General features: G+C 43.6%; 2 protein-coding genes across 4 annotated transcripts in view; one reads left to right on the top strand and one right to left on the bottom strand.

Annotated features, from left to right (window-relative positions):
• Positions 1-4329: 4329 nt before the first annotated feature.
• Positions 4330-8883, bottom strand: LOC123940638 (carbonyl reductase [NADPH] 1). Its single transcript, XM_046003599.1, has 3 exons — positions 8454-8883; positions 7501-7608; positions 4330-5013 (listed from the first exon to the last, which is right to left on the bottom strand). The coding sequence occupies exons 1-3, from the start codon at positions 8740-8742 to the stop codon at positions 4577-4579; spliced, it is 834 nt and encodes a 277-aa protein (XP_045859555.1). The 5' UTR covers positions 8743-8883; the 3' UTR covers positions 4330-4576.
• Positions 8884-13998: 5115 nt separating this feature from the next.
• SETD4 (SET domain containing 4) overlaps positions 13999-20955 on the top strand; it is a 38911-nt gene continuing 31954 nt past the window's right edge. Inside the window, exons 1-2 of one of the 3 annotated variants that reach the window (XR_006818096.1) lie at positions 13999-14343; positions 16780-16853. Coding sequence is in view for 2 of the 3 variants with exons in the window: in XM_046003745.1 (XP_045859701.1) it covers positions 16781-16853 (73 nt within the window). In the remaining variant the exon portion in view is untranslated. Of the gene's footprint in view, positions 14344-16747; positions 16854-20955 lie in introns of all 3 variants that reach the window. The other 2 variants (XM_046003745.1, XM_046003744.1) reach the window with 2 other exon arrangements.

Below are 20955 nucleotides of genomic sequence, written 5' to 3'. Positions count from 1 at the left end.
GCCCAAACAGGGTTGCCTGAATAACAGCATGGCAGGCCCCTCCCCCAGAAGACAGGCTGGAAGAACAAGAAGCCAGCAACCCTAAGGACCCTATAAAAAAGGTGCATCTTGCTTGGGTTGTGGTCAATAATTTGGACTCTGTACATTCCCTCAACAACCCCTCAACAAACTGGCTAAGAGGAGGAACTCCCAACATAGAAAACACTCAGAGACTGTGACCTCTGCCACAGGACTATTGGATATGGACATAAGCAAGATGTTGGAAATAGACTTCAGGGTAATAGTTATACAGACAATAGCTAGGATGTAGAAAACCATTAATGACAACATAGATTCTCTAAGGGTAGAAATGAGAGTTGATCTGGCATAACTTAAAAATGCTATCAATGAGATCCAATCTAATCTAGATACTCTGACAGCTAGGGCAAATGAGACAGAAGAATGAATTAGTGATCTAGAAGACAAACTGACATTAAGGAAGGAACAGGAGAAGGCCTGGAATAAATAGCTTAAAATATATGAAAGCAGAATTAGAGAAATAAATGATGCCATGAAATATTCCAAAATCAGAATTATTGCGATCCCTGAGAGGGTGGAGAGAGAGGACTAGAAGATATATTTGAGCAAATCCTAGCCGAGAACTTCCCTAATCTGGGGAATGAAATAAGCATTCATGTCCTAGAGGCAGAGAGAACACTTCCCAAGATCAAGGAGAATAAACCAATGCCCAGGCATGTAGCAGTAAAACACTAATCTTAGAACCAAGGATATCATCTTAAGGGCAGGTCAGGGGAAGAGATTCCTTATGTGCAAAAGGAGGAACATCAGAATAATGTGAAACCTGTCCACAGAGATATGGCAAGCCAGAATGGGCTGGCAAGACATATTTATGGTACTAAATAAGAAGAACATGCAGCCAAGAATTCTTTATCTGGCAAAGGTGTCATTCAGAATGGATGGAGAGCTAAGGAGCTTCCAGTACCAGCAGATACTGAAAGAGTATGTGACCACTAAGCTGGTACTGTAAGAAATATTAAGGGGGGGGGGTGGTTCTATAAAAGGAGAAAGACTCCAAGAGTGATATAGGACAGAAAAATATAGAGATAATCTATAGAAACAAGGACTTCACAGGCAACATGATGACAACAAAATTGTATCTTTCAATAATCACTCTCAACGTGAACAGCCTAAATTCTCCCATAAAAGAACACAGGTTTGCAGATTGGATAAGAAGACAGGACCCATCCATATGCTGTCTACAAGAGACTCACTTTGAACCTAAACATACATTCAGACTGAAACCGAAAGGATGGACAACATCTTTCATGCCAATGGATTGCAAAAGAAAGCTGGGGTAGCAATCCTCTTATAAGACAAATTAGATTTTAAGCTAAAGACTGTAGTCAGAGATACAGAAGGACACTATATCATTCTTAAAGGGTCTATCCAATAAGAAGATCTAATAATTGTAAATATCTATGCCTCTAACATGATAGTAGCCAACTACATAAGCCAACTGTAAACCAAAACAGAGACATATTGATAATAATACATTAATAGTAGAAGATGTTAACTCCACTCTCAGCAATAGACAGATCACCCAAGCAGAAAATCAACAAAGAAACAAGAGCATTGAATGACACACTGGACCTGATGGACCTCATAGATATATACAGAACATTCCACCCTAAAACAACAGAATACTCATTCTTTTTGAGCACACATGGAACTTTCTCCAGAATAGACCACATACTGGGTTGCAAATCAGGGTTCAACTGATACCAAAAGACTGAGATTATTCCCTGCATATTCTCAGACCACAGTGCTTTGAAACTCGAACTCAACAAAAGGAAAGTTTGGAAGAAATTCAAACACTTGGAAGCTAAAGACCATCCTGCTCAAGACTGGTTGGGTCAACCAGGAAATCAAAGAAGAACTTAAACAATTTATGGAAACGAATGAGAATGGTAACAGTCAGTCCAAAACCAATGGGATATGGCAAAGGCAATCCTAAGGGGGAAATAGATAGCCATCCAAGCCTCACTCAAAAAAAAAAAAAAAAAAAAAAAAAAAAAAAAAAAAAGGAAAGAAAAAGAAAAAAGAAAAATCCTGGATACACAAACTATCTTTACACCTTAAATAACTGGAGAATCAACAACAAATTAACCTAACCCATGCAGGAAAAGGGAAATAATTAAGATTAGAGCAGAGATCAATGAATTAGAAAGCAGAAATACAGTAGGATACATCAACAAAACTAGAAGCTGGTTCTTTGAGAGAATTAGTAAGATTGATAAACCACTGGCAGACCTATCCAAAAGAAAAGAGAAAGGCCTTAAATTAATAAAATTATGAATGAAAGGGGAGAGACCATGACTAACACCAAGGAAATAGAAATAATCATCAGAAATTATTATAAACAGCTATTATGCCAATAAGTTAAGCAACCTAGAAGAAATGGATGCCTTCCCAGAAACCTCTAAACTTCCAAGACTGAAACAGGAAGAAATTGGTAACCTGAGTAGATAAATAACCAGTAATCAGATTGAAGCAATGATCAAAAACCTTCCAAAAAACAAGAGTTCCTGGGGAATTCTACCAAACATTCGAAAAAGAAATCATACCTATTCTCCTGAAGCTGTTTCAAAATATAGAAGCAGAAGGAAAAATTCCAGACTCTTTCTGAGGCCACCATTACCTTGATCCCAAAACCAGGCAAAGACCCCATCAAAAAGGAGAATTTGAGACCAATATCCCTGATAAATGTGGATGCCAAGATGCTCAACAAGATAGTAGCTAATAGGATCCAACAGTACATTAAAAGGATGATCCAGGGGGCGCCTGGGTGGCTCAGTCGGTTGAGCAGCTGCCTTCAACTCAGGTCATGATCCCATGATACTGGGATCTAGTCCCACATCGGACTCCCTGCTCAGTGGAGAGCCTGCTTCTTCCTTTCCCTCTGCCTGCCACTCTGCCTACTTGTGCTCTATGTCTCTGTCAAATAAATAAAAATAAAAAAATCTTAAAAAAACAAAACAAAACAAAACAAAAAAAAAACATAAAAGGATGATCCATCATGACCAGGTGGGATTTACCTGAGTTGCAAGGGTGGTTCAACATTTGTTCTATCACAACCAATGTGACAGAACACATTAATAAGAGAAGAGAGAAGAACTACATGGTCCTCTCAACTGATGCAGAAAAGATATTTGACAAAATACTGTACCCTTTCCTGATTAAAACTCTTCAGAGTGTAGGGATAGAGGGAACATTCCTCAATTTCATAAAATCCATCTATGAAAAGCCCACAGCAAATACCATTCTCAATAGGGAAAAGCTGAGAGCCTTTCTCTTAAGATCAGGAACATGACAAGGATGCCCACCCTGGTCACTACTGTTCAACATAGTACTTGAAGTCCTAGCAACAGCAATCAGATAACAACAACAACAAACACATTCAAATTGGCAAAGAAGAAGTCATACACTCTGTCTCTTTGTAGATGACATGATACTTTATGTGGAGAACCCGAAAGACCCCATCCCCGGATTACTGGAACTCATATATTCAGTAATGTGGCAGGATACAAAATCCATACATAGAAATTGGGTTGCTTTCTTATACACTTAAATGGAAAATAACAGGGAGGTCATTATCAGCCCTTCTGAGGGGAAGAACTTAAAGTAAGGACCCTACCCTTGCTTTTAGGGTCTCCCACCTTTCATTTGGGTGAGGCTGAAAATCCTTGGTGAAGAGTGAAAAATAATTAGTATAGTAGAGGCCCCTTTCCAACATGCATGTTCTTGTGAAGGGAGGCATGTGGTGGAGGTTCAGTGAGGCCACAGGCAGCCAGGCTTGGACGGGGCAGTAAGAATCTTCTTGTTTTACTGGTGTCTTGGGCCTCACTCCCGGGGACTCATTGTCCATACCCAACCCATATTCAATTTTCTTCATTGTCTCAGAGCACCCTATGGATGTATCTAAGTTCCCTCTGTCATTTCACACTTGGAAATTGTTTTTTCCCCAATGAGTTTGCTATTCAGAGACTACAGGGGGTATCTTCCCTTCATGCTATACTAGAGGCTGGCACAATAGGCTTCACGTCACAGCCAACCATGCTCATTGGTTTGTATATTGTCTGTGGTTACGTTCATGCTGCAGCAGCAGAGCTGAGATCTGACCGGAGTGTGTCACCTGCAAAGCTAAACATACTACTATCTGCCTCTTTGTATGATGTTTGCTTACCCTGGAGTGAAACTCTTAACTTCTCTTGATCTTATTCAGTGTAGACGACGTCTCAGCTGGTTCAGCACACAAAGAGTCTGCACAAATCAGCATTTATAGAGGAACCTTTATTCATCTCTGTGGTTCATTATCTCATTGATTTCATTGTGCCTCTATCACAGCAGAAACCAAAAGAACCTTCCCTGAATTAGTAGCCTCCTGAAATTGAATACTTAGTAGGGATATTTCACGCCTGTTTGGCTGTGGTTAGGGATCTCACTGACGGTGGAAGAGTCCTTTTGGTCAGAGGAGGGGCATCCTAAGGGCATCCGTGCGCAGAGCTGTGAAGTCAGTTCACCATTGTTCAACTTTCTTCTCTGTAACAAACGCCCCATGAGGCCCCTCAGCATCTGAGGGCAGAAGGGCCAAGTAGACAGGGGTCTCTGCTCCTTCTTCTGGGCTTTTAGTGGCTTTAGGTCCTGCCATGTCTGTTCTCACCCACCCAGGGCAGCAGGCGTTCAGGAGGATCTTGTCCCCTTTCCTATGCTTACTCAGGTTCCTGGCATGGATTCTGGAGAGGACCGTGACGCCGATTTTTGTCACTCCATAGGCAGTATCAGGCCAGCCCTCCTTCCTGTGCACACCTTTCTTCGTGTCTTCCACGAACTTATTCATGAGCCCCACCAGCTCCTCCTCTGTGATGGTCTCACTTCTAAACTTCCGCTGCAGCTCTGGGCTGCAGTTTTTCAGAGCCCGCAGACTCACCATGCTGGACACGTTCACCACTCTGCCTGAAATAACAATACACAACGTTATGTCGAAAGGCTCAAGAATGACAAATGTCAATTTCACCAAGATTTTGTACAGAAAACTTCCACTTGAGACTTTATTAATTTGCTATGAGCATATCCATGAAGACTGCCTGCATGTGTGAAGACTATGATATGGTCTTGGAACTTGTTATACCGGTAACATCTCTGATGAAGTCTGAGAAATGCTAGGAGGAGGGCACTGAGCCCATGTTCCATAGGAAAATGGAAATCCTGTAACGAAGAACATGGTTAAGGGGGATATAAGGAGACACTCCTTGCATTCAAGAGTGGATTACCTCTTTCTCCCTACGGCCACCTTTGGGACCACCTGAAGATCTCATGGTCACTTGGGGAGTGGTCTCAAATAGGTCTGTACAAATAAGGAGCTGATCTGTGTAAGGAGGGCAGTTCCATCTGGGTTTAAGGCTGCTACTCTGTTTGAGGATGGTAAAACAAATTAGTTTAGTGGCCTGCCTTGCACGGTGATTTGTCTACGATAGAGTTTATGTGAACTTGGACGTGTGTTATGGCCTGAGAATATAGTCATGGAGAGGGACAGTGGAAAACTGGGGGACTGAAGGAAGCCCGTAGAGGGCATGACCTATGGAAGTCCCTATGGCAATTTAGGGGGCAGAATAAAGTTGGACAAGTCAGTGCCCCTCAGAAGAACCCCTTCTAGGACTGGAATGGGAGTGGAACCAGGAAGTGGATATCCTAGTATGCCTTTATGAAATGGCCATCTGGTCCCTGAGAGCAGTGGAAATGGGAGAGTTGCAGAAACGCAGAGCTAGGGTAACTGTTGACATAGACTCTGCTCCCTGTGAGCCCCCCCCCACTCTCCCCTGGCAAAATGCTAAGGACTCTTCCATTTCTCAGCAAAAGAGACAAAGACTGGAGATAGTTATGGGAGAGATTGCCCAAGGGGAAGGCCTTCCACATAGGTGGCAAGTTAGGTTGAAGGTAGTAGCTTGGGAGGCTCCAAACAGGTGGTCTGGACAAGTCAAGGCACTATTTCTGGACCAAGCTTTGGAGAAACCCAGAAGAAGATGCTAATGCTTAAGCAATATAGCAGGATGAGAGCAGAAGATGCTGCACAAATTTGTCCTAAGGTGTTATCATTTCTGCAGACCGAGCAATACATTTTCACATGCAGAGAAGTGGTTCCACAGAGAACTGGAACGGGCATCTGAATCCTTGGTTGTCTTCAACATGAGATAAAGGTGTGTGGGGCTTAGACACATTCATGAACATGTACTCACACTCAACATGAGGCGGGTGGGTGCCAAGGGACATTCCCCACTGGACAGATTCTTCTGCTTCACTGGGGATTCTGGGAGAGGGTATAGGGGTGGATGCTCACTTGACCTCACCATTCTTCCCCACATCATCTCAACTTCCTTTTCTTCCTACTCTTACCATGTTCCCAGGACGAGGGGTGCAAGTACGGGAATGGAAAGCGGGGATAATTTCTAATCAAGAAACCATGTAACTGTAGCTTTAAATTTCTATGTCAGAATCCCTAAGGACATAATGGAGTGGATTGTGCCTTCCCCATCTGGGAAAACTGGAGGGACAGTGAACATAGCTGCATTGTGCCGCGGTTGAAACAATCCACTCATTCTAGACCTGTGCAGCCTTCTCCTATAGGAATGGGAGCGGACTGGAGGGAAGGCACTCCTTGGACTAGTACCATTGCAGGTAGTCAGGACCAGCACAGAGGCTGAACTTGATGTCTCTTTGAAAGGTGAATGGGAATGGGATATCAGGTGGAAGAGACAGGTGGGAGGGGGAGGAATGAGGATAAAGGCATGAACTGTGGTTTAGGCAACAAGAGACATCCAGTATCACAGATGCTCCACCTGCACGGAGACGACCTCTGGCCTGTGGCCATCGTTAGCTCTGCACATGTGAGTGTGCCTCCTCATGGCCTCCTGGTGGCCATGGGGAGGGGTCTGCACCCAGGCTGGACAGGGTCGGGAGGGCCCTTGTTCCTGAGGACAAGGAGAGGCAGGAAGAGAAATACGTGTGTCTGGAGCTCTGGGAATGTTCTAGGCAGGTGACCGATGTTAGGGGGGCCTGAGAAGTTTGGAGAGTGAGGAGTCCACCAGTCGTAGTAAAATCCTGGGTGAAAGGGCTGGGGGAAAGAATGGGTCCAGGAAGGAGTCCTTAGGGAACTGTGAGTGGCCCTGAGGGAGTAAAAGGTCTCTGTGAGGAGAGATCTGAAGGAAGACTTGAAGGATAAGACAGAGCCAGTTGTGACGGACCAGCGGGACAGAGGCCACTGCTGACTGCGGGCTGAGTGTGTAAGGGTCCCGAGACGGAGGGACACCAGTCCAGTTGGAGACACAGCAAGGAGGCCGGTATGGCTGAGCAAGGAGAGGGGCCAGGGTCCTGTACAAGAGGTCAGAGAGGCCGGGGCCAGATCATTCCCGAAACACCACAGCTTGGGCCCCTCATCAGGCTCACCTTGGGGTCTCATCAGAGGCAGGAGTTCTGTGCACACATCTCGGGTACCAAAGAAGTTTGTTTTCATGGTCACTTCTGCTTGAATATGAAACGGTGTGGGATCATTAGCTTCCCGGGGGGGAAAAAAGAGAGAAGCAGCGTTAGTAGGAGCCTGGTGGGAAAATTCCAGAAAATGTTATATATTAAAAAAGTACATGTGAGGGGCGCCTGGGTGGCTCAGTGGGTTAAAGCCTCTGCCTTCGGCTCAGGTCATGATCCCAGGGTCCTGGGATCGAGCCCCACATCGGGCTCTCTGCTCTGTGGGGAGCCTGCTTCCTCCTCTCTCTCTCTGCCTGCCCCTCTGCCTACTTGTGATCTCTGTCTGTCAAATAAATAAATAAAATCTTTAAAAAAAAAAAAAGTACATGTGAAATATTTCGAATTGTGTAAAGCTGGCATCGAGTTAACAGTATCCTGCCACTGACAATTTTCATATTCGATAATGCTGTAGTGGTATAAGACAGCACATTGGGGAAGGCTGGGGGAAGGCATAGGATCGCCTTACCAATTTGTGCAGTTTTCTTGTTTATTACAAAATACAGTAAAAATAACCAAACTGCCCTAAAGTCCGATCTGACAGAAACTTTCTGACAACTTGGAAAAAATCCCCAGTAATCAGACGAAACACAAAGGTCACTCAGGCTGATGAGCAAGGCGGCTGATAAGCAGGGCAGCTGATAAGCTGATAAGCGGGGCAATATCTGCTGGACTTTGCCTCTGTCCCAGTGCTGTCCCTCCATTCCTCCCGCTGCCCTAAGGAGCCATTTTGGATTCCACAGTCATTAAAAGCTAGATCGCCTGGATTCCCCAACAGATGGAGTCCACCTGGTAGGAGGAGCTCCAGGGGTCCATCTCCCCTTCTAGTCTGCATCCCCTTACTCTTTTTTTTTTTTTTTTTTTTTGCATCCCCTTACTCTTGAAAGCAATGCCCGCGTTGTTGACCAGCACGTCCAGGCCCCCGTACTCCTTGCGCACGAAGTCGCGCAGGGCGCGGATGCTCTGCAGGTCGTCGATGTCCAGCAGGTGGAAGCGGGGACTCAGGCCCTCCGCCTGCAGCTGCTGCACGGCGGCGCGACCCCGCGCCTCCTCTCGCGCGGTGAGCACCACGTCCCCGGAGAACTGCCGGCACAGGTCACGCACGATGGCGAAGCCGATGCCCTTGTTGGACCCGGTCACCAGCGCCACTCGGTTGGCTGACGACATGGCTGTGTGGGGGGCGCACGAAGTACTGGCCGGCAGAGCCGTCAAAAGGAATTCGTTCCGCGCGGTGCCCCTTTCACCGGCAGGCTTCGGCGCGCCTGCGCGAAGCCGGGGGTTGCTAGGGGCTGCGGGGCCTGACGCGCCCCCCTTAGGGCGTGGCTTCCCGGGACCTTCCCCAAGCAGGTGGAGAATGGGTAGGGCTACTAAGTTGATTTGCAAAACTGGCGGTGGGTGCCCGGGCTCGTCTGGCGGTTGCCCCGCCCTGCAGTGAGGGTAATCCTTCTATTTCGCCGAGTCACTGTATTTAAACTAAAGCTTTGTTCTTGGTTCTCCATGAGTTTTCCCTCGTATTCTCCCAACTATTAAACTATTTGCGTGTGCACTTGAAAAAATAGCGTTTTTGTCTAGACTTTCTTTCTTTCTTTTTTTTTTTCTGATGTTTAAAGAAAATCTCAACTGAAGTCTTGAATTATAGTTATGGAATAAGCTAGGAGTAGCATGGCAAGAGATCCTGTGTGTGTTGTTTTCTTTCTTAAGTACGCGAAAGCAAATCTTGTTAATCCTTGTATGGTTTTTACATAATAGTGGGGAGCGTTCACTGATTAGTCACAGGATTACCTCCCTAGTCCTTTGCAGGCTCATCAAGTTACTTGGCCAATTACTTACAAGGTCCTGCAGGGTATAGGTGGTGGTGGTGGTGGTGGGGTGTTTGAAGCCCTTTCTCACACTCTAACTTGTCAGGGTTCATCTTATTTTCCCAGTTTTAAAGTAAAGGAAATGGATCCTCAGAAACTTCGAGAATTAGTTCAGTGGTGGGAAATAATTTTTCTTCCTCTTTTATCCTATTTACCCAGAGGAATAGGGGACTGTAAAAAAATCAAATCTGGTTTTTGTACTGTCCCTGTAAGGGAGTCACAGCCACTAGTGGCTATTTAAATGTAAATTTAATCGAAATAATACAATTTAAAATTCAGTCTTTAGTCGCCTCAGCTGTATTTCAAGTGCTGAGCAGTCACATGGGTTAGCGGATGCTGTATTGGACAGTGCAGATCTACAGTATTTCCATCACAACGGAAAGTTACAAGCAATGCTTTAGATAGATTCCAATTATGCGCAATTTCAAGGTGGGTTTCCAAGCAGTTGCAAAAAACAAAACTGACAAAACAAAACTAACAATCTGGGAAAGACCTTGGCTTTCTTTGACCTAAATTTCTATTGAGATAATTGCAGATTCACTTGCAGTAGTAAAAAACAATACAGAGACTCCTTATACTTTACCCAGTTTTCCTCTATGGTAATGTTTTGCAGCAGTATAGTACAATATCCTAATGAGGATACTGACATCAAAACAACCCACCAATCATGTTCAGATTTCCTCAGTGTTATTTGTACTTACTAGTGTGTGTATTTGGATCTGTACAATTTTATCGATGTAGGTTTGTCTGTCCAGCACTGTAGTCCAGATATAAAACATTTCTATCAGCACAAGGACCCCCCAGTGTTGCTTTTTTATAGCCAAACATATCTCTCTTGCCCACCCTCCCACTCCATTGCCTGGGAACCAGTAATCTGTTCCTCATTTTATTTTTTTCAAGATTTTATTTATTTGACAGAGATCACAAGTAGGCAGAGAGGCAGGCACAGAGAGAGAGAGAGGAGGAAGCAGGCTGCCCACTGAGCAGAGAGCCCGATGCAGGGCTTGATCCCAGGACTCTGAGATCATGACCTGAGCTGAAGGCAGAGGCTTTAACCCACTGAGCCACCCAGGCACCCCCAATTTTTATTTACTTATTTATTTTTAAGTAAGCTCTGTGCCCAATGTGGGGCTTGAACTCACACCCCTGAGATCGAGAGTTACATGCCCTATCTACTGAGCCAGTCAGGTGCCCCTTTTCCTCATGTTAAAAATTGTTTTAAAAATGTTAGATAGATGGCGTTGTGCAGGGTAACCTTTGGGGATTTTTTTTTTTTTTTAACTTGGGATAACTAAGATCTTTGTTTTAGATTTTCTTTTATCAAAGTGTGCTTGGTGGGTCATTTGCTGGCCTCTCTCCACACTATGTGCTGCTTTCTTCTATAGCTGGGTTGAGCCAGTGTTAGAAGGAGGTGGGAGGAATTAAATTCACTAAGAGAGCCATTCACAGATAGCATATAGTATGCAGGAAACTGGGCATGGTGAGGGCCTGCTGTTTCAAAAGGCAAATTCCAAAAGGGCCGTGAATTATATCTTCTACCTGATCTGTTTATCCTTTTAGTACTGATCCCACAAGACTTTACAGGTCAATGAGGCAGGACACTTAAGAAAATACAACACATAAAATATCACGGAGAAGTAAGAATTTAGCATACGATGAAAGTGGTATTAACAACTATGGGAGTAACAAAAAATTATTCCAAAAATGGTACTGGGGAAAGGAAGTGATAATTGCATAAAGTCATTAGTTAGTTAATTTCTAAAATGAGAAAAAAGTGTTTTCTTACTTTTTCAATTTACAGTTATATAAATGAAACCATAAAACAGATAAAAGAAAATATAACGAAAATTTGTGGGAGAAGGACTTTGTAAGCATAAGAACATGGGAAGAATCACAAAGGAAAGGACAGATTTGAGCAAAGTTCTGAAACTTTTTTTGAAAAGCATGCTAATTTAAAGCCAGTGAATTAAGCAGATAACTTTTAATTTAATTTTTTCCCTCCCTGTCAAATTTGGGTCTTGACCCTGGCTTTGTGTTTGTGAAGCCCCTACCAATTTCCATACATAGCACCTTGTCTGACTTCTGAACAACTTGAGAAATGAAACAAAAAAGTTGAGGCCCCAGATCTCTGTAGCTAGCTTGGAAGATACTGCTTAGTTGTGAGTCAACTCTGAGATCATCCTGGCTGCTATATGGAGAAGGAATGTTTATCACATCTTTTAACTTGTGGAATAAACTCACATCTTTACCATCCACTGGTTGAAAGCAGTCATTTTATTTGGTTACGAGTACCCAGTTCTATGGTGTCTGTTAACATAAAAGATGTAGGAAAACAGTACTGTTAAATGACAAGTTATTAAACTCTCAGGCTCTTCCCTTGCCCGTGATCATTTACACTGATAGAGCTCCACCTGGCACCGGCTTTTCTTCTTACATATTTTCCTTGTTTAGGATGTTCAATAAGCCTTCTTAAAAGGGTAGAGCATGGTTTTGATTTGCAGGATCAAACTGTAGCAGAGATGCTTAGTAGATATGTAACTCTCAGCAATTAATTTAGTCAAAGATAAATAACACTGGATACTATTTAAGGTGGTAAGGACAGAGTTCATCAGTAATACACTAGTGAAATAGGGAAGTGGTTCCAGCATGAACTGAACTCAACTTGGATTTGTACAGAGGTGGCTGAGTGTTTAAGAGAGAACAAGGGAGTAGGGACGGGAAATGGAGGGGCTTGAGTAGAGTCGGAGAAATGAAAAATTATAGAGTGGGTCAGAGCAAATGTCGTTAAGCCAGCTGTGTGGGCTATGCAGAGACTGGGAGACAGAGGCCCTATCTTTTGTGATGATTATATTTCAAAGGAATGGCTTTTAAGTCCTTTGAGAAAGACACTACTGAGTAGTAGGAGTCAGATTGTAAATCCTTTTAAGTAAATGCTCTAACAAAAGGTAGTGAAGGGCTTATTATCAGTTGTTGACTAAAACAAATAGTAAATTCTTTTTTTGCAGCCTTGAGTAAGTTAAAGAGGGCTAGGGTCATCTTAGGGATGCAGCTTTGAGCTCTCAGAAACTGTTAGTGTTTGCTTTTTAAAAATATAATTTTAATGTGTGTGTGGGGGGGGAGGGGATGAAATCAATGTACTGTGTAAATTTTATAGGTCAAGACCAAGGTCTAGTTCAGAGGAAGGCTCAGAAGAGTTTGGCTAGAGTTTGCTCAAGGAGAGAATTTTTGCCAATTCCTATCTAGGAAATGGGAATATGCATTATTTTCCTCCCTCATCAAAGGAAATATTGCCTCTTTGGATCTTTTTCTTCCTGTCTTGAAATCATTTGTTCCAGGATGTGAGGTTTGGAGCTGCAGCAACACTGTCTTGACACTGTGAAGAAACAAACTAATAGGAGAGGAGCTAACTTCCCAAGAATGGCATTGTGGGAAATTAGAGCCTTGATCCTTGATGACGGCATTGAATCGTAGGTCCAAATCTGGAGCCAACTATTTCCAGTTCCCCCTTCATTTTTCTTTCTTTCCTTAGTTTTTTTTTTTTTTTTTTTTTTTTTTTTCTAAAGAGAGACCATGTGCTTTAGTGGTGGGGGGTGGGCAGAGGGAGAAGGAGAGAGAGAATCTTAAGCAGGCTCCCTGCTCAGCACAGAGCCCAATGTAGGGCTCCTGCATCTCACATCCCTGATGTCATGACCTGAACCAAAATCAAGCGTCAGATGGTTAACTGAGCCATCCAGCTGGTCCCTATCCCCCCATTTACTTTTCAATAAACTTAATTTCAGAATATATTTGTTGAAAATTTGCATATGTAGTAGAGAATACCTCATCATATTAGCCTTATAATTAACATCTATTATTTGTCACAAGTGAAAAAGCAACATTCAACAGTAGTATTAACTAAGTTGCGTGCTTTATTTGGATTTTACTACCTTTCCCTCTAATATCTTTCTTCTATTCCAGGACGCCCTCCAGAATACCACCATTACATGTAACTGTCATGTCTCCTTAGTTTTTTTGTTTGTTTATGAGAGATTCTGCGTTTGCTTGTTTTTCATGATTTTGTCAAAGTACGTGGTTGGGTGTTTTTGGGTTTGTCTGATATTTTTCTCAAGAAGAACTGGGGTTATGGGTTTTGGGGAGGAATACCATAGAGGTGAAGTACCCTTCCTATATTTGGGGAGCACGCTTTCAACATGATTTATCACCGTTAATTCTCATCACCTGACCAAGGCACTGTCTGCCAGGTTTCTCCACTGGAGTTAACTTTCTTCCGTCTTCATACTGTACTCCCGGGAAGCAAGTCACCAAGTACAGTGCGGAGCCGGTGGGCAGAAATTGAGCTCCATATCCAGGAACTCTTCAAGGCTGGGACTGGCGTAGCGAGACTCAAGTAACTCACTTGGGGCGACGCCAGGCCCCGGCCGACCGAGGAAGGGGCGGGGCGGAGGCAAAGGCGGCCGGGGAGGGCCCGACTTTGAGCCCCAGGGCGAGGCGGAGGTCGAAATACGGAAGGAGAAGGAGGGGAGCCGATTGCTTTACCCGCCCGGCCTTGTGAGGCTGCGCGCCCAGGAGGACCCTCTTCTCTTCTAAAAATAACACTGGGCAGGCGGACGTTACAGAACGCAGTTTCCCCGCCTCCGTGCCCCGGGGTTTATTTACTCCGTACTTAGCTGGGAGGGGCGGCCGCGGCACTTCCGGGAAACTAGGCGCAGGCGCACGCGCACGCCCGGGGGCAGTGGCACAGTGTAGCGTGACTTCCGGGTGGAGACTGAGGACTTGGGAGGTGAAGACTGGAGGCGGGCGTTCCTGGGCTTGGCGTTTACCACTTCTGCTTGCCCCCGTTCTTTAACTCGAGTTCATCTGGGGTCCTCTTTGGGTTTCTACGCCGCTGGGCCCGCCGCCTCGCCGCGAGGTGAGCCGGAAGGACTTGCGGGGTGACGCGGGGTGCTCGGGTCCCGGAGCGGGTGGTGCTGGAGCTTTCCTTCTGTTTTCATTGTTTGTTGTGAAAAGAGCCGCTCAGCTCGCCCACGCCCACCAGGCCTGGCGTTCGGCTGCGCCCTGCAGTAATCCCCGCCCACTCCCCCGGCATCTGAGCGTCCTTCAGCGGACGTCGCCCCAGAAGCCGCGGTTGAGACGCGCTGGGGGATGCTTAGGAGCCTGCGGCCGGGAGTTGGTCCCTCCAGGGCCGGAGGCTCAGCCTCAAGTGCGAGCCCAAGGCTGGTGGGAGCGAGGCCGGGGGGTTAGCCGTGCTGTCACCGGGCGTCCTAGTACTGGCGAAGTTCTGGACACCGGAGGGGGCGAGTCGCGGTTAGCTCCGGGACCCAGCTCGAGCCTTTGGGTAGCCTTCCACTGCCGCCATGAGATGTTGATGGTGCCCGTTACTCATTTCTGCCCGTTATTTATTAGTAGTAGACTTTGAAACCAGTTGTGTGGTTAAAATGCACATATATGCACACCAGTAGTATTCACGTTATGTGATTTATGTGCTCATACGTAGATAAGTCACAGCATGGGACGATACAGAAGTGATAGTAAAAGCTCCCTCCTCAGGCACGTTTTTGAATATCCTTCCTTAAATTCTCTTGTTTTATGAACATACTGAATGTGTCAAAAGCAAACCCAAAAGGGATCTTTAAATGTTCTGCATCTTTTTCATTTACTGTATCTTGAACATTCGGACGCTTTAGCACATACCTTTTTCCTATTAATGGTTGCATAATACTCCACTCCATTGACTGTATCATTCTACTGTGGTTAATGTATTTCATTTTTTATGCTTCCAAAGAAGTAGCATGTAGAAACTAAAATAGTAATTTTAGATTTTATGATCATTCCTTTGTTCTGTCTGCTTTCATGGCCCCCATTCCCTCCCCAATCTGTTGCAACCCCCCCTTACTTAGATTGATTTCAGTATCCTCGTTCTAAGAACAAATCATTATTTCCTTCGTATTAAAAGAGGATCTTTTTAAAAGAAGATTCCCCGCCCCCCAAGACTTCCTGGCTGATGAGGGCTTCATGGCTACTGTTTTTTAAAAAGTGTGTTGGGTTCACACAAAACAGATAATCATATCAAAAAATGGGCAGAAGATATGAACAGACACTTCTCCAACGAAGACATACAAATGGCTATCAGACACATGAAAAAATGTTCATCATCACTAGCCATCAGGGAGATTCAAATTAAAACAACATTGAGATACCACCTAACACCAGTTAGAATGGCCAAAATTAGCAAGACAGGAAACAACGTGTGTTGGAGAGGATGTGGAGAAAGGGGAACCCTCTTACACTGTTGGTGGGAATGCAAGTTAGTGCAGCCACTTTGGAGAACAGTGTGGAGATTCCTCAAGAAATTAAAAATAGAGCTTCCCTATGACCCTGCAATTGCACTGCTGGGTATTTACCCCAAAGATACAGATGTAGTGAAAAGAGGGGCCATTTGTACCCCAATGTTTATTGCAGCAATGGCTATGGTCGCCAAACTGTGGAAAGAACCAAGATGCCCTTCAACGGACGAATGGATAAGGAAGATGTGGTCCATATACACAATGGAGTATTATGCCTCCATCAGAAAGGTCGAATACCCAACTTTTGTAGCAACATGGACGGGACTGGAAGAAATTATGCTGAGCGAAATAAGTCAAGCAGAGAGAGTCAAGTATCATATGGTCTCACTTATTTGTGGAGCATAACAAAGAACATGGAGGACATGGGGAGCTGGAGAGGAGAGGGAGTTGAGGGAAACTGGAAGGGGAGATGAACCACGAGAGACTATGGACTCTGAAAAACAACCAGAGGGTTATGAAGGGGCGGCGGGGGGTGGGGTAGGGTGGGGGGGGTGGGAGGTTGAGGAACCAGGTGGTGGGTAATAGGGAGGGCACGTACTGCATGGAGCACTGGGTGTGATGCCAAAACAATGAACACTGTTATGCTGTAAATAAACAAAAATAAATAAAATTAAAAACAAACAAAAAGTGTGTTGGGTTGGTGCTCAGTAGATGTTGATTAGAATGGAGGTATGTAAGTCACCAAAGCATGCAGTTGGGAAATGAGTTTCCAGGATTTTGATGATTAATCAGCATTTAGTAGGACCTCAAGATAAAACCATTTTGGAAGGACTGCTATACTAGGCATTCCCTTACTGCACAAAGAATCATGATTTAGCTGACAGTATAAATGTTTGTGTACTAAAACACTTTTTAGAGAAATGGTTTACCAAATAATATAAGTTTGTGTATTTAAATCCTTGTAGGTACAAAGAATAGTGTTTGTCATACAATTGGAAAGGAAGGTAAAGAAGGTGCTTTTTGTTTTAGATTGGACAACTGAACAGAATTTGCAATTTTAGGATGAAGAGGGGAAGAGGAAGAACAAGCCGGATCAGAAGACAGAAACTCTTCAGAAGTTCTGTATCAAGAGGAGGTACAGTATTGATCTTTTGGTGCCAGTGGTGCAAAGAAGGTTGAGTGGTGTTGACCGATACACATAGTTTTTTTCAAAGGCACATGGGCAATGTTCAAAGAGAATATTTCTTAAAAGAATACTCTTTTTAATAGTGCCGTTATGTACTTTTAAACCCTAGTGGGACTGTGAATACGTTTCTCATTGCTTTCAACTATGTCTTCTCTAGGGATGACTCCCAGGTTTCTATTTCTAGTCCTGACCTTTCTTCTGACCTCCAGCTATCCATAGAATATCAGTGTTTGGATATAAATTCGTCATTTCAGATTCAGTGTAATGGAGTATGAACAAGACATTGCATGTGGAAATGCTTGGCGAGCTGGAAAGTACTATATAAATGCAGTTATTTTTAATAAAAATTAATAAAAGTCCTCCTAGATGACTCCAAGCCTATCAGAAAAATTAGTAAAACTCCTAGTTGACCCCAAGCCTGTCAGCACCATCTGACGGAGTCTTTTTACTATTTCCTCCTTTGCTCTCTGTGGCCAAGGTCCTACTAAATATCATCTAGTTTTTCTTAGGTTAACTTCTCCCTCTCTGTTTCACTACTGGCAGATGATTTGAGGTGACTCTTTGCTGGTTTACTTAAGCCCTTGTTTTTCTTCCTTGCTTGTATCCATATGTTGCCGTGAGTCTCACTTTCCTAAGGAACTACTCATATGTTGCCTTTTTTGGGTTAAAAGCCAGGGATTTTCATTCCCTTTTACATGGTATCTGTGGGCTCCATCCTGCCCCTCCTGTACCAGAAGTATGTTCTCTCCAAACGTCTCCCTGGGCACAAACCACACATGTCTACCTCTGCCATGCCATTCCTCATAATCCTTTAGTCTAGAGCACCTGTTTTCCTTCTCCCTGCTTATTCGGTTTTTCTCCAACTTTTTTTTTTAAAATTAATTAATTAATTAATTAATTTATTTTTATTTGTTTATTTACAGCATAACAGTGTTCATTGTTTTGGCATCACACCCAGTTCTCCATGCAGTACGTGTCCTCCCTATTACCCACCACCTGGTTCCTCAACCTCCCACCCCCCCCCCCCCCCCCCCGCCACCCCTTCATAACCCTCTGGTTGTTTTTCAGAGTCCATAGTCTCTCATGGTTCATCTCCCCTTCCAGTTTCCCTCAACTCCCTCTCCTCTCCAGCTCCCCATGTCCTCCATGTTATTTGTTATGCTCCACAAATAAGTGAGACCATATGATACTTGACTCTCTCTGCTTGACTTATTTCGCTCAGCATAATTTCTTCCAGTCCCGTCCATGTTGCTACAAAAGTTGGGTATTCGACCTTTCTGATGGAGGCATAATACTCCATTGTGTATATGGACCACATCTTCCTTATCCATTCGTCCGTTGAAGGGCATCTTGGTTCTTTCCACAGTTTGGCGACCATAGCCATTGCTGCAATAAACATTGGGGTACAAATGGCCCCTCTTTTCACTACATCTGTATCTTTGGGGTAAATACCCAGCAGTGCAATTGCAGGGTCATAGGGAAGCTCTATTTTTAATTTCTTGAGGAATCTCCACACTGTTCTCCAAAGTGGCTGCACTAACTTGCATTCCCACCAACAGTGTAAGAGGGTTCCCCTTTCTCCACATCCTCTCCAACACACGTTGTTTCCTGTCTTGCTAATTTTGGCCATTCTAACTGGTGTTAGGTGGTATCTCAATGTTGTTTTAATTTGAATCTCCCTGATGGCTAGTGATGATGAACATTTTTTCATGTGTCTGATAGCCATTTGTATGTCTTCATTGGAGAAGTGTCTGTTCATATCTTCTGCCCATTTTTTGATATGATTATCTGTTTTGTGTGTGTTGAGTTTGAGAAGTTCTTTATAGATCCTGGATATCAACCTTTTGTCTGTACTGTCATTTGCAAATATCAACCTTTTGTCTGTACTGTCATTTGCAAATATCTTCTCCCATTCCGTGGGTTGCCTCTTTGTTTTGTTGACTGTTTCCTTTGCTGTGCAGAAGCTTTTGATCTTGATGAAGTCCCAAAAGTTCATTTTTACTTTTGTTTCCTTGGCCTTTGGAGACATATCTTGAAAGAAGTTGCTGTGGCTGATATCGAAGAGGTTACTGCCTATGTTCTCCTCTAGGATTCTGATAGATTCCTGTCTCACGTTGAGGTCTTTTATAGTTTATCTTTGTGTACGGTGTAAGAGAATGGTCAAGTTTCATTCTTCTACATATCGCTGTCCAGTTTTCCCAGCACCATTTATTGAAGAGACTGTCTTTTTTCCATTGAATATTTTTTCCTGTTTTGTCGAAGATTATTTGACCATAGAGTTGAGGGTCCATATCTGAGCTTTCCACTCTGTTCCACTGGTCTATGTGTCTGTTTTTATGCCAGTACCACACTGTCTTGGTGATCACAGCTTTGTAGTAAAGCTTGAAATCGGGTAACGTGATGCCGCCAGTTTTATTTTTGTTTTTCAACATTTCCTTAGCAATTCGGGGTCTCTTCTTGCTCCATACAAATTTTAGGATTATTTGCTCCAGCTCTTTGAAAAATATCGGTGGAATTTTGATCGGAATGGCATTAAAAGTATAGATTGCTCTAGGCAGTATAGACATTTTAACAATGTTTATTCTTCCAATCCAAGAGCATGGAACAGTCTTCCATCTTTTTGTGTCTTCTTCAATTTCTTTCATGAGTGTTCTGTAGTTCCTCGAGTACAGGTCCTTTACTTCTTTGGTTAGGTTTATGCCCAGGTATCTTATGGTTCTTGGTGCTATAGTAAATGGAATCGATTCTCTAATTTCCCTTTCTGTATTTTCATTGTTGGTGTATAAGAAAGCCACTGATTTCTGTACATTGACTTTGTATCCTGCCACGTTACTGAATTGCTGTATGAGTTCTAGTAGTTTGGGGGTGGAGTCTTTGGGGTTTTCCATATAAAGAATCATATCATCTGCGAAGAGAGAGAGTTTGACTTCTTCCTTGCCAATTTGGATACCTTTGATTTCTCTTTGTTGTCTGATTGCCGTTGCTAGAACTTCTAATACTATGTTGAACAAGAGTGGTGAGAGTGGGCATCCTTGTCGTGTTCCTGATCTCAACGGGAAGGCTGCAAGCTTTTTCCCATTGAAGATGATATTTGTTGTGGGTCTTTCATAGATAGATTTTATGAAGTTCAGGAATGTTCCCTCTATCCCTATACTTTGAAGCGTTTTCATCAGGAACGGATGCTGGATTTTGTCAAATGCTTTTTCTGCATCAATTGAGAGGACCATGTGGTTCTTCTCTCTTCTCTTATTGATGTGTTCTATCACACTGATTGATTTGCGAATGTTGAACCAACCTTGCAACCCAGGGATGAATCCCTCCTGGTCATGGTGGATAATCTTTTTAATGTGCTGCTGGATCCTGTTTGCTAGGATCTTGTTGAGAATCTTTGCATCCATATTCATCAGTGATATTGGTCTGAAATTCTCCTTTTTGGTAGGGTCTTTGCCTGGTTTGGGGATCAGGGTAATGCTGGCTTCATAAAAAGAGTCTGGAAGTTTTCCTTCTGCTTCAATTTTTTGGAACAGCTTCAGGAGAATTGGTGTTATTTCTTCTTTGAAAGTTTGGTAGAATTCCCCAGGGAATCCGTCAGGTCCTGGGCTCTTGTTTTTTGGGAGGTTTTTGATCACTGCTTCAATCTCATTACTAGATATCGGTCTATTCAGGTTGTCAATTTCTTCCTGGTTCAATTTTGGGAGTTTGTAGCTTTCCAGGAATGCATCCATTTCATCTAGGTTGCTTAGCTTATTGGCATATAACTGTTGGTAATAATTTCTGATGATTGTTTCTATTTCCTTGGTGTTAGTTGTGATCTCTCCCTTTTCATTCATAATTTTATTAATTTGGGCTTTCGCTCTTTTCTTTTGGATTAGTGTGGCTTTCTCCAACTTTTAAGACTGAGCTGAGATCTTATATTTTTGGTAATGTCATTTTCAGTTTTCACTGACATCACCCTTTGTTACGATGCTTATTGGGTGTTATTCTTAAGGACCCTTGGTTTTTTAGTTGTTTCTTATGGAAGTCTTATTTCCCACCTAAGTTGTCAGCTTTT

Source organism: Meles meles, chromosome 4, assembly GCF_922984935.1.
Source record: "Meles meles chromosome 4, mMelMel3.1 paternal haplotype, whole genome shotgun sequence".
In the NCBI taxonomy this organism is placed as follows: domain Eukaryota; kingdom Metazoa; phylum Chordata; class Mammalia; order Carnivora; family Mustelidae; genus Meles; species Meles meles.
This window is presented reverse-complemented; position numbering and strand designations above follow the sequence as displayed.